The sequence below is a fragment of the Thamnophis sirtalis genome, unplaced genomic scaffold (genome assembly GCF_051295495.1).
Source record: "Thamnophis sirtalis isolate CommonGarterSnake01/CBP01778 unplaced genomic scaffold, rThaSir2_p1.2 scaffold_3, whole genome shotgun sequence".
NCBI lineage: Eukaryota > Metazoa > Chordata > Lepidosauria > Squamata > Natricidae > Thamnophis > Thamnophis sirtalis.
The window spans coordinates 28,397,324-28,410,321 of record NW_028261383.1 but is presented as its reverse complement, the minus strand read 5'-3'; the positions used below and the strand labels follow the sequence as shown (position 1 = coordinate 28,410,321).

The 12,998-nt window shown below is 38.8% G+C and overlaps 1 protein-coding gene across 2 annotated transcripts in view; it reads left to right on the top strand.

Annotated features, from left to right (window-relative positions):
• LOC148047739 (von Willebrand factor A domain-containing protein 7-like) overlaps positions 1-12,350 on the top strand; it is a 41,630-nt gene extending 29,280 nt beyond the window's left edge. The window contains exons 14-18 of one of the 2 annotated variants that reach the window (XM_087708473.1): positions 2,328-2,532; positions 4,468-4,549; positions 7,235-7,455; positions 10,278-10,382; positions 12,201-12,350. In XM_087708473.1, the coding sequence (XP_087564599.1) occupies positions 2,328-2,532; positions 4,468-4,549; positions 7,235-7,455; positions 10,278-10,382; position 12,201 (614 nt within the window). In that variant the 3' untranslated portion in view covers positions 12,202-12,350. Of the gene's footprint in view, positions 1-2,327; positions 2,533-4,467; positions 4,550-7,234; positions 7,456-10,277; positions 10,384-12,200 lie in introns of those variants that run through there. The other variant, XM_087708474.1, reaches the window with a different exon arrangement.
• Positions 12,351-12,998: the final 648 nt, after the last annotated feature.

Genomic DNA, 12,998 nt, shown 5'->3' with positions numbered 1-12,998 from the left:
CCATGATATGATATGGTATGATATGATATGATATGATATATGATACCATATACGTAAAGCTGTGATATGATATGATACAATACCAGGGGTGGGTTCCTGCCAGTTCTAACCTCTTCTATAGAAGAAGTCCCCCAAATCTACAGTGCCATTTAGAACCGGTTCCAGCTCCCTCCCCCCAGTCTGTCCCCATATCATCAAGATGAAGAGCGAGAGGAGGAATTCTGGGAGTTGAAGTCCACAAGTCTTAAAGCTGTCAAGTTTGAACACCGCTGGTTTCTTTTTCTCTAAAGGGTTAGGGATGCAAGGGTCTTGTAACTTGACAGCTTTAAGACTTGCACACTTCAGTGTCAGAGTTCCTGAGCCAACATGACTGGAGGAGGAATTCTGGGAGTTGAAGTCCACAAGTCTTAATGCTGTCAAATTTGAACACCTGTGGGGGTTTTTTTCTAAAGGGTTAGGGGTGCAAGGGTTTTGTAACTTGACAGCTTTAAGACTTGCGTGCTTCAAATGCCAGAGTTTCTGAGCCAACATTTTGGTTTTTAAGCAAAGCATTGTTAAGTGAGTTTCACCACATTTTACAAGTTGCCCACGCCCACCTAGTCACATGGCCAGCAAGTCACTCCCACTCAGTCACATGGCTGGCAAGCCACTCCCACAAAGCAGGTCACACCTACAGAAGAGAGCTAAAAAAATTTGAAACCCACCACTATATGATACGTATGATTTATGATTTGTATTGCATATGATGTGATATGAGATATATGGCATATATGATAACATGATAACATATATGATATGATATGTGATATGAGAGATAAGAGATGAGAGATGAGAGATGATATGATATGATATTATTATTCTCTTATTTTATTATTCTATTTTATAAATAATTCTATAATTTATTATGGTAATAATAATTATAATTATTAGAAGAATTATTCTTCTCTTCCTTCCTAGTACCAATCTGTTTCCTAGTACCTATCTCTTTCCACATGGCTATAACCATGTTGCTTGTATCTTTAAAATGTATATTGTTTTATTGTTTCCTAGTATAATTTGATTGCTTATTAATAACCTTTGACTATCACTAAGTGTTGTATCTTATTATTTTTGATGAATGTATTCTATTTTATTTTATTTTATGTACACTGAGAGCATATGTACCAAAAGCAAATTGCTCGTGGGTCCAATCACACTTGGCCAATAGAGAATTCTATCCTATTCCTATACTACTCTACTCTACTCTACTCTACTCTACTCTACTCTACTCTACTCTACTCTACTCTACTCTACTTTATTTCTATTCCTTTTCTTTTCTATTCTTTTCTGTGCTGTACTCTATTCTATTCTAGTCCTAGTCCTTAGTCCTATTCTATTTTCTATTCCATTTTTATTATATTCTATTTTCTACTTCTATTTCTATTGTATTTCTATTCTATTTCTATTCTATTCCTTTTCTTTTCTATGCTATGCTATGCTATGCTATGCTATGCTATGCTATGCTATGCTCTTTTCTTTTCTATTCTATTTCATTCCTTTCCATTCCATTCTATTCAAAAGTGTATCTGGTTTTCCCCATTGAATTTAATTGTTCGGAAACTGGCTGGGAAGGTCACAAATGGTGATCATGTGAGCTCAAGATGCTCTGACCATTGTTATTATAGTTTGTTGCACAGTCAGCCAGATGTTTGGGCTAGAATATTTGTATTTATTAAAATTATATGCCACTCATCTTTCTGTCAAGAGCAACTCATAAGCAATTGTCCTAAGTACAAGAAATCCTCGACTTACAACAGTTTTGAAATATGTGAAATTGAAGAAAGACTTACTGTTTTTTCTTATGGCATCTGATAGATAATTGATATTTCAGGATGCAGGTAGTCCCCGACTAACAGCACTTCATTTAGTGACTATTCAAAGTTACAACAGCACTGAAAAAAGTGACATGACCATTTTTCACCCTTATAACCATTGCAACATCCTCATGGTCACAGAGCAAAATTCAGACCCTTGGCAACTGACTCATGTTTATGACATTTGCAGTGTCCTGGGGTCATGTGATCACCTTTTATGACTTTCTGACAAGCAAAGTCAATGGGAAAACCGGATTCGCTTAACAACCGTATTACTAATTTAACAACTGCAGTGATTCACTGAACAACAATGAGCAAGGAAGGTGGTAAAATTGGGCAAAACTCCAAAGTTAAGAACTATCTTGCTTAGCAACAGAAACCTTGGGTTCATTTGCAGTCGTAAGTTGAGGGCTGCCTGTACTATGACCATATTTTACCTATATTATGAGCACGTTGCCATTTTCCACCCCACAGGCACCATGGCACCTGGTGGGACCTTAGAAGTCTCTGTGCTGGTGGTCAATTACGGAGAAGCTAAAACATTTGCTTTTAAAGTTTGGGATGATCGGAGTTTCATGAGCGGCTATGAACCAAAAGAGCGTTTCCTGGACACAGGAGAAAATGTTACCCTGACAGCAACCTTTATTGCACCCACTGCGAACGACAGTTATGCCTCCAGGTAGGTTAACACCGTGACCTGTCAAAACCACGTTCCACAAAACCGCGGTCGACGAAATCGCGTATGTGACGTCATCACAACGCGACGAAAAAGATCAAAAAATTGAAATAAAAATTAAATTACAGCAAGCCGATTCACATAAAGGTAAGGGTTAGGTTAAGGGTTAGGGTTAGGGTTAGGGTTAGGGTTAGGGTTAGGGTTAGGGTTAGGTTAAGGGTTAGGGTTAGGGTTAGAGCGTTAGCGTTACGTTTAGCGTTAGGTTAAGGGTTAGCGTTAGGTTTTTTGTTACGTTAAGAGTTAGGTTTAGGGTTAGGTTTAGGGTTAGGTTTAGGGTTAGGTTTGGGGGGGTTAGGGTAAGGTTTTCGCTTTATTTTTACATTTTTCGATCTTTTCCGTCGCACTGTGATGACGTCACATACGCGCTTTCGTCGACCGCGATTTTGTCATCCGCGGTTTTGTGGTAGAACTGGTTAACACAGCCGTGGTGGATATCAAAAATCGGCAAAGATGGGGATAAAGAGAGAAAAGCAAAGAGAGAATCCTGGAGATTTGTGATCCCTTTGATGAATGAAAAATGCCTGGCAGAATTTTTTTTTCTGGATAAAGAGGAGAATATATTGCTTAGATAGATAAGGCGGATCTAGCTAAATAACAGTGTCCTTATTAAAGGCATTTGGACTAGGGCAGTGTTGGTGAACCTGGCCAACTCCACATTTTGTGGCATGCATGTACGTGCGAACACCAGCTGGCCGGTGCACATGCATGCACCAGAAACCAGAAGAGCAGCCACCCAATGCGCATGAGCGTCCCTGGAAGATGATGTCCCAGTCACCCGCTCTTCCAGTTTCTGGCACACATGCATGCGCAAAGACCAGCTGGCTTGTGTGCATGCACGTGCCGGAAACCGGACGATCATCTTCCCGGTGTGAGTATGTGCCTTGAGCGGTTGCTCTTCTGGGTTTCTGGCACTCCCATGTGCATGAGGACCAGCTGGTCGGTCTGCCGGAAGCTGGAAGAGCACCAGGTGACAGCTTGCATGCCCAGAGAGATAGCTCTGCGTGCCACTTCTGGCACACGTGCTATAGGTTCACCATCACGGGACTAGGGGAAACCTGAATTCTACTTTTGCCCTAGGCACAGAACTAGCTGGGGGACTTTAAGCCCCTTCCTCTCTCTCAGCCTCAGATTTAGATTTTAGATTTAGATTTTATTAACATTTGTAGGCCGCCCTTTTCCCTGAGGGGACTCAGGGCGGCTCACATAAAATCAGGGAGGGGAAGTACAAACAATAACATAGACACATATAATAAAAGTAATAAGCAACATACATTCATCATTCGGGAGGGGTAACTATCCTTGTCCCCAGGCCTGACGGGCTAGCCAGTTCTTGAGGGCTGTGCGGAAGGCCAGGACGGTGGTGAGGGTACGAAGAAAGAAGAAGGCAAAGTGATCCATTTCTGAAAACTGTTGGAGGTCTTGTAGTCCAACCTCCTGCTCAAGCAGGTGACCCTGTACCATTTCAGACGAGAGACTGCCCAGTCTCTTCTTAAAAGCCTCCAGTGATGGAACACCCACAACCTCTGGAGGCAAGCTGCCCCACTGGTTAATTAAACTCATTAATCAATGTGTCAAGGCACAAACCCAAATTTTAATATAATACTTTTAAAAAGTTTTTTGAAAGAATAGAATACTTCTGGAGGCAAGTTGTTCCACTTGTTCTAACTGTCAGGAAATTTTGTCCTCCGTTCTAGGTTGCTTCTCGCCTTAGTTAGTTTCCATCCATTGCTTCGTGTCCTACCTTCAGGTACGTTGGAGAACAGCTTGATTCCCTTTTCTTTGTGTCATAATGCAGCAGAGTGGAGCAGGATTGCAGAAGGAAGAAAACGTACGGTTTGCTGTTTAATGAATCCACAAATGTTTTTTTTTCCCCCCCAGCGTTGTGACCTTCACTGCTAGCAGCGGTTCTGCTCAGAATTACCTGAAACTTCCCATCAGCGTCGTTCCTGAAACAGCTTTGGTAAGCCTGAAATTTTATTCACAGCACTCCTTCCTTACTTAATCCTCTGGGAATACTTCTGTTCTTCATCTCCATGCTCTCATGATCAAAATTTGGCTGCTTGGCAACTGACTCATGTTTATGACGATCACAGTGTCCTAGGGCCGTGTGGTCACTTTTTGCAACCTTCTGATAAGCAAAGTCAATGGGGAAACCAGATTCATTTAATAATCATGTTACTAACTAAACAACTGCAGTGATTCGCTTAACAAATGTAGCAAGGAATGTCGTAAAATGAGGCAAAGCTCACTTAGCAAGCATCTCACTTAGCAACAGAAATTTTGAGTTCAATTTTGGTTATACGTTGAGGACTTCCTATATTACCAAGGACTCACAAACTGATTTCTGCAGACTCAGATGAACAAAGATTATTTCTTCTGCTATGTTTAATGCTTGATTTAGCAACATTGGAGAGTAGCAGAAACTGGCCCACCATGAAGACGTTCCCGTACTTTAAATTTATATTTTAATATATAATATAATTAATATAATATAATAATATAATATAATATAATATAATATAATATAATATAATATAATATAATATAATATAATAATAATAATATAATATAATAATATAATATAATATAATATAATATAATATAATATAATATAATATAATATAATATAATATAATATAATATAATATAATATAATATAATATAATATAATATAATATAATATAATATAATATAATATAATATAATATAATATAATTAATATAATATAATTAATATAATATAATATAATATAATAATATATAATACTTTATATTTTATGTTACTCATTATACAAAAACAGCCAACAGTTGTCATTTTCCCACCAAAATGGCATAAACTCAACACACTGCAAACTCAAAGCATTTTATATAGAAAAGAGGCACGAGAGCTTCCTTTTTTCAAACAAGTCCATAGAGATAAAAGTCAAGTTGATAATGGTCTAAGGAGAGTCTCTATCTAATCCAGGGATCCAGGTAACACAACTGCGTTTAGAGAGAGTCACAGGAATGGGAATGAAACATTCGTTGCCACAAAGAGCCAATCATAAAAGCCTTCTCTTTTATACAGATAGTCCTTGATTTACAACCAGAATTGAGCCCAAAATTTCTGGTGCTGAGCGAGACAGTTATTAAACTGCCCCATTTTACAATCTTGCTACAGTTCTTAAGTGAATCACTGCAGTTGATTGTTAAGTGAATCTTGCTTCCCCACCGACAATCAGAAGGTCAAAAAAGGTGAACGCATAACCCAAGACATTGCAACCATCATAAATACATGCCAATTGGGAAACATCCAAATTTTGATCACGTGACCATGGGGATGCTGACATGGCCGTAAGTCTAATAAATGGTTGTATGTCACTTTTTTCAGCACCGTTATAACTTTGAACAATCACTAAAGGAATGGTTGTAAGTCAAGGACTATCTATATATCCTTCACAGGGGAGAATCAAAAAGCATTTGTTCCATCTACACATATACATCAGGGTGCAGAAGGAGGTATCCTAATGTTAGTCTTCTCTCCATTGCTAGTTATACTGTATTTCCCTGAAAATAAGACAGGGTTTTATTTTCTTTTGACCCCCGGGATAGCACTTGGCCTTATTTTTAGGGAGCACTTGGCCTTATTTTTAGGGAGGTCTTATTATTTTTGAGGTGCAGGAGGCAATGAGCATGATCACCTCATGACTGCTGCTGTGTTGCAATATTTTCAGGGAGGGCTTATTTTCAGGGGAGGGCTTATTTTAGTGCATGTGCTCAAAAGCCCAATTGGGCTAATTATCCAGGGAGGTCTTATTTTGGGGAAACAGGGTAGTAATCTTCAGTGTTTCTCAGCCTTGGCACTTTGAAGACTTGTGGACTTCAACTCCCAGAATTCTCCAGCCAACTATGTTGGTTGTGGTACTCTGGGAAATGAAGTCCATACATCTTCCATGGTTGAGAAATACAGCTTTAGAGCATCACCCAGCCAGCTGTTATTACTTTTTTTAAAATTTATATTTCACTTCTAAACCAGCCATCTACCTCAAAGAGGGACTGTTCCTTTGGTATCATGGTTAGATGATTCTAAACTACAAATTGTTATGGGGAAATGAGAATCATTTAGGAAGAGTGATAGGCCAAATATAGTTTAAATCATTTAATTCTGCATTTTATGTCTGCACTCACCATCCCTTCTGGCCAGGAGGATGCAAAATACTGCAAAATCAGTGCCATTCCAACCAATCCAGTTTCTAAGATTCTCAAGAAGTTACTGAGAATTCTGGGAATTGCAGTCCTATTAGAAGAGAAGGAATGGCAGAATCTGGGTGTGGAGTTAAATGAAGGATCAGCCTAGAATCCCTACATGGCCACAAGAGGTCTAAATCCAATTCCCCCCTGAATTCAGTTGACTCTTATTTAACTCCAAGCAAGTGTGAACCATTAGTTGAAGAGATTCCTGTGCATTTAGGCATTTTAGCAATAAATCAGTTTAATTAGACCTTCACTGGAGACCTGGTCTTTTGCACTTGACACCTATATACAGTATCCATATTGGCTGCTAAATTGGGGAAAAGGCGATCTATGTGTCCTTGCATTTGCATTTTAAATTCATGTACTCGTGTATTATAGCTTTATTACTAACCAACATATTTGCTATTCAACAGGAGACCGATGAGAGCCCACCTGTGCCAAAACTCAGAGAATTTTTCGCGCCTTGTGGGGGCAATAACCAGAAGGAACCAGACTGTCATCATCATACTTGGCAAACGTCATTCACTGCCATGGATGACCAAAGTGCCGTAACCGTCAAAATCAATACGAATCCTTCTGGTCTCACTTGCACTCCAGTAGGAGGTGATGTGAAGAATGTAAAATGTGAATATAGGTATGTATACATCCATTGTTCTGGAAAAAAAAAACAATCATAAAAATCATTCAGCCTCACTCAATTTTTACATGCAAGAGTCCTAACCAGTCCTGAGTTATGCCAGTGCAAATTGTTTCACCTCCAGAAGTATAAAGTCTAAAATGCTTTGTCAACTATTGTGTGGTGACAACTTTAGCAATAGCAATAATACTTCAACTTTTATACTGCTTCACAGGGGTTCATAGCACTCTCTAAACGGTTTTACAGCATATTGCCCCCAACAATCTGGGTCCTCATTTTACCAATCTCTGAAGGATGGAAGGCTGAGTCAACTTTTCTTTGTTCTTTTTTCTTTATTAAATATAGAAAGAGCAAAAAAATTCAATATCTATATAAAACTGTGTTCTCTAGGTATAGTTAGTTTGAGCAATCATAATCATCATAACAATAGTATTCATAACATTAGTAATAATCATATAGTAACAAAGATCCCATCATAACATTGATAATAAGCATATAATGACAATAGTGCTTACTTATCCATTTGGTAAACCATTTTTACAAAATTAGTTATTCTCTTGTATTTTTTGAAATCTAACTTTTGTTCATTAATACGTTCGATAATACATTGATAGAACGAATCCTATATTAAGAAATATTTAGTGCCTTCCTTGTGTTTAAGTTTCAGAGTTAATCTTTCAATTTCTGCACATTCTATTTTTTAATTACATTCTCTTCTGTAGGGATCTCTATGCTCATCCGATGTTGTGCAAATACAATTCTAGCTGCTGTTAACACATGTAGCAATAAGTACATATTCCCTATATTATATTTTTCTGGTATGATAAATATTTCTAGTTTTAGGTCTATGTGTTCCTTTATCATTTTTTCTATCCAAGTGTGTATTTTAGTCCAATATCTTTTTTGCCTTTGGGCATGTCCACCACATGTGGTAATATGAGCCTGGTGTCTGGTTACATTTCCAGCACTAAGCAGACATATCCTTGAACATCTTAGCCAGTCTTGCTGGTGGAAAGTGCCATCTGTAAAACATTTTATATATGTTTTCTTTATATGCAGTTGACATTGTTAATTTATAACTCCTCTCCCACAACTTTCGCCATTTGTCTAATTCTATCAGCAGCCAAACATTTATCACTGCCTAGGATTGAATTCTCAACCTTTGAGTGGGCGGCAAGCATCCTTACCTCTAGGACACCACACCACTCCAGTTAGTTTTTAGCAGTGACTCCTTAAAATAATGCAGAGAAAATTAAAATGATTGCATCCCACCCTGAAAACAAAAACTAAGTTTCCCGCAGTTTTAAACCTATGCTTTTAAACCTTAAACTTGAAACTTAAATCTTTCCAATTCAATTTTACTTGGCCTTCCTTTTGTTTTCCTTTAATCTGGAGCTGAAGGAGAACAATTGAGGGCCAGATTGGTTTAGTAGCTAAGTGTTGGAATTCATTTTTGGAATATATTTGTATGCAACCACTACAGTAGTATTCAGCCAGTAGTCTTTGTTTACTCGTTGTTTGCTCTGTGATGCTGTATATAAGCAGAATTTCTAATACTAAGGAACCAAGTTAGAGACAAGGAGACTGTGAGTTCTAGCTCCACCTTAGGCATGAAAGCCAGCTAAATAACTTTGAGCTAGTCCTTCTCTCTCTGTCCAACATAGCTGTTGTGATGTCCAACCCTATTGTTGTTATGGGGAAAAGAGAAGGAAGGAGTATTAGGTATCTTTACTTTGAGTTATTTATAAAAGTAATAATAATAAAGATAAGATAAAACCACAGGTAGTTCTCGATTTACAACCAATCATTTAGTGACTATTCAAAGTTGCAACAGCACTGAAAAATGTAACTTCCTCACACTTCAAAACGATGAAGCAACCCCATGGTCACATGATCAAAAATTGATTGCTTGGTACCCAGCTTGTATTTACAATGGTTGTAGCATCCTGAATTAATATGATAACCATTTACAACCTTCCCAGACGGCTACCGACAAGGAAAATCAATAGGAAATTCACTTAAAGACCACCTGATTCACTTAACTGAAGTGGTTCACTTAAAAACCATTGTGCAAAAAGATTGTAAAATTGGGCATGACTCATTTAACAATCGCGTTGCTTAACAACAGAAATTTTGGTCTCAGGTGTGGACATAGATTAAGGACTACCTGTAAATGTAAGTGCAAGTAAATCTCAGCTTTCTCCTTCTCTGCCCTGGACTTTTACAATGTAACATCCCAAAGCTCGTTTCGTCCCTTGCCTGCCTTACGAATGTGCAATATTCACTCTTCAGTGCACAATAGCTCTGACCACTACCGACAGTCTTTATTATTGGCTGAGCTTCTTATTATGTTTAAAGAGGAAGCCAAATAATTAATCATTTATAACAGTTTACATGCTGGTTGTGTGCTTCTTCCTGGATATTTGTGAAAATCAGCAGGCTTCTAATTATTCTGAAATAAACTAAGAGTGCCCTCTGGAGTTCACAAAATTTCCAGCAAAAATAGAAAACAAAGATGCAAAGAGATGGTTGCCTTTATTGATTTAACACTCAGCTATATCTTTTTCCCAGGTGAAAATAATCCAAAATTAGAATATTGCTTTTATTAATTTGAAACTCCCCAAATTACAAAACACGTAGAATTTTAGCCAGATCTATATTAGGTAAGAACTAGCAAAAAAAAATTGTTGCTAAAGCAGACAGAATGTGCTGCTATTAATATTAGCTAATTTTACGTTTAAAATTAGCTAATATTTAGGACAGAGCATGTATTAAATATTTTTTAATTTCATTTTTTCTTGTTTTGCTCTCCTCCGTAGGTCAACCTGCTGCAATCCTTTTGCAGAAGCTTTGATCAGTGATGAGGATGGGAACACGAGCAGTTTCACGATGGACCACAGAAACTCTAAGCCTCCTCCAAGCTAGTGAGTTAAGCAGCTGAAGCTGCCAACCCATTCATTAGAGCACTTTATCTTTCTCTTTAGTCAAAACCAGGCAACCCAAGAGCCTGGGTCATAAATAAGAGAGGTTTTCTTACCAGATTCTTCTTCAATGCAGTCAACAATGGCAGATGTAGGAGATAACTCGACTGAGCCCGAGGGAGGGTCAAACATGTCATTGGTCCTGAATCCCTTCGTGACCATAAGAGATCTAAATCCAGCTCACCTTGAATTCCTTTGACTCTTATCTACCGCCAATTTGCTTTGACCATTAGTAGTTCAGATTCTTGTAGTGAGCAATAAACCTTGATATTTATTTGAACTGGCTGGATTTTCTGAATTCCCTGGCACTTGACAGCAGAGCTACTAACTGCACTGCTGCCTTCGCTACAAATGTTCTTAAAAATTTAGGAATGTATCTACCTTGAAAATAGCCAGTTTTGAACTGTATAACAGTGGGCCCTAATCTTTGGGGCACAAAAGGAACCAGTTCTGTGGGAAACAATTTTTCCATGGACTGATGGTGTGTGTGTGGTTTCACACACTATCTAGACCTCGCACAGACGCAGATGAAGCTTCACTTGCGTGCGCAACCTGATTCCTAATGGTCTATGGATTGGTACCGGCCTGCCGTGGGTGGGGACCCCCTCTTGTGTAGTGCATTCAAACCTCAGCTGTTGACTATTTGAAAACTTTCATGACATTTTGTAATTTGTCATAAAATGCTTTATGGTCATTTTTATGTCATAAAATTCTTTTATAAAAGTTGCCAAATTTCAATTCTGTGGGAATCAGAGGTCCCAGACTTTAGGAAGGATCTAATACCCCAAAGTACTGAATCCAGTCAGAATTATTTGGAACACTAAGTGTAAGTAACAACAGCAATTTTAAAAAATGGAAAATAATGTCAGCTATGAATCTGGAAGACGTAGTCCTGTCAGTCCCTTAAGTTAGACCAGGTGAAGGAATTGACTACACCAGACATCCTGGAGCCCATTTTATTGATACAGAGCAATGTTTTTCAACCTCGGCAACTTTAAAATGGGTGGACTTCAATTCCCAGAATTCCCTGAGCAATCTTGCTGAGCTTGAGAAAAACTATAATACAGGGCACAGCAAATAAGGAATCTTGAAAGCCTGGTGGCATTTTCCCTCTATGTCTCCCGCCCAGTTGCTTATACCACAGAGAATTAAGATGGATCCAGGGGATAATGAAAAAATAACACTAGCAGTGTGACAACATCACAGCACAAGCACCGCCTATTTTCTATGCACTTTGCAATATCACATGCAGAAAAATGTAGATCCAGCAGAATAGACTTTGTGAGCTCTCCTAAGGAGAATGCAACACAATGCCATCTGCAACCACATTGTAGCTTTTGTTTGTCGTCGCAACAGCCCACCAAGCAGAGAGTTACTGATGACAAAGAAACAGGATTAAGAGCCCACAAAGCAATAGACTTTCTCTTGAACAGCTCGTGGCCAATGCAAATTCAACAGGTGCATCTTCTCCCATTGGCCCTTCTCAGCACTAGAATTCAAAGTACACCTGCTGAAGTTCAGCCTTATATCTCTCAACCTTAGCAACTTTAAGATATTTGGGCTTCAACTCCCAGAATTCCCCAGCCAACCATGTCTTCAAGTAAACAACATTTTTTTTAAAAAAACAATAAAAGTTGTTAACCAGAAAGCCAGGGCTGCTACTTTTTCTGATAGTCTTATGGTAAGATTTGGGAAAGGGAGATGCTGAAAAAATAGCTTGCATTTCTCACGTCAATTCCTTTGTTCACTTTTACTCCATAGAGATGGTGTACATTGAAGGAATGCCCTGACGCAAAATGGATCTTATTTCTGGTCCCTGGATGTCCCTTACCCTGGGATCATAATCAGCCAAATGGTAGTACCCTTGGCCCATCTCTCTGGTGGAGCCCAATAAAACTAACTTCAGAAGCACCTATGTCTGTTGAGAGTCTTTATTTAATTTTTTTACTCTCTTTAGAAAATATTTTGCTCCTTTGCTTCATGGACTCATTGCCTTGTTCTTTTGCCTCACTGGACTTCGTGCTTTGAAACTTTGTGCTAATAGCATTTTGCTGGACCAGAGGCTGCTGTGTGTGTGTGTAAGAGAGAGAGAGTGCTTTGTTGTGGACTTGCCGTAAATGTGGGAGCGTTTTAGGGAAAGTTGGAGCAATAAAGGGGAGTTTGAACAATCCACTTGCTGTGTTGTCTCCATGCCTTGTCCTGGGTCACCACAATTACACACCAGCTCGGTCTGGGGGTTGTTATCCCATAAAAGGTAAAGATAGGAGGGGGGGAAATCACCAGATCCAGGGGACCCAAAGACCCAGACTTACTTCATCTTGCCAGGGTGAGTTGTAATTTGCTCCCTCCCATCCAGACCCTCACAGACTCCAGGCCCTGGCTAAAATCCTCAACAGCATCACTTGTAGAGCTAGTGACATTCTTATGACCATCTAGAATTCTACAGTCTAAAAGGGTGAATCTAAAGGGGTCCATCTCTTCTCATTAGCACCTGAAGGCAGAATGAGAAGCAATGGATGGAAAGTAATCAAGGGGAGAACCAACTTAGAACTAAGGAAA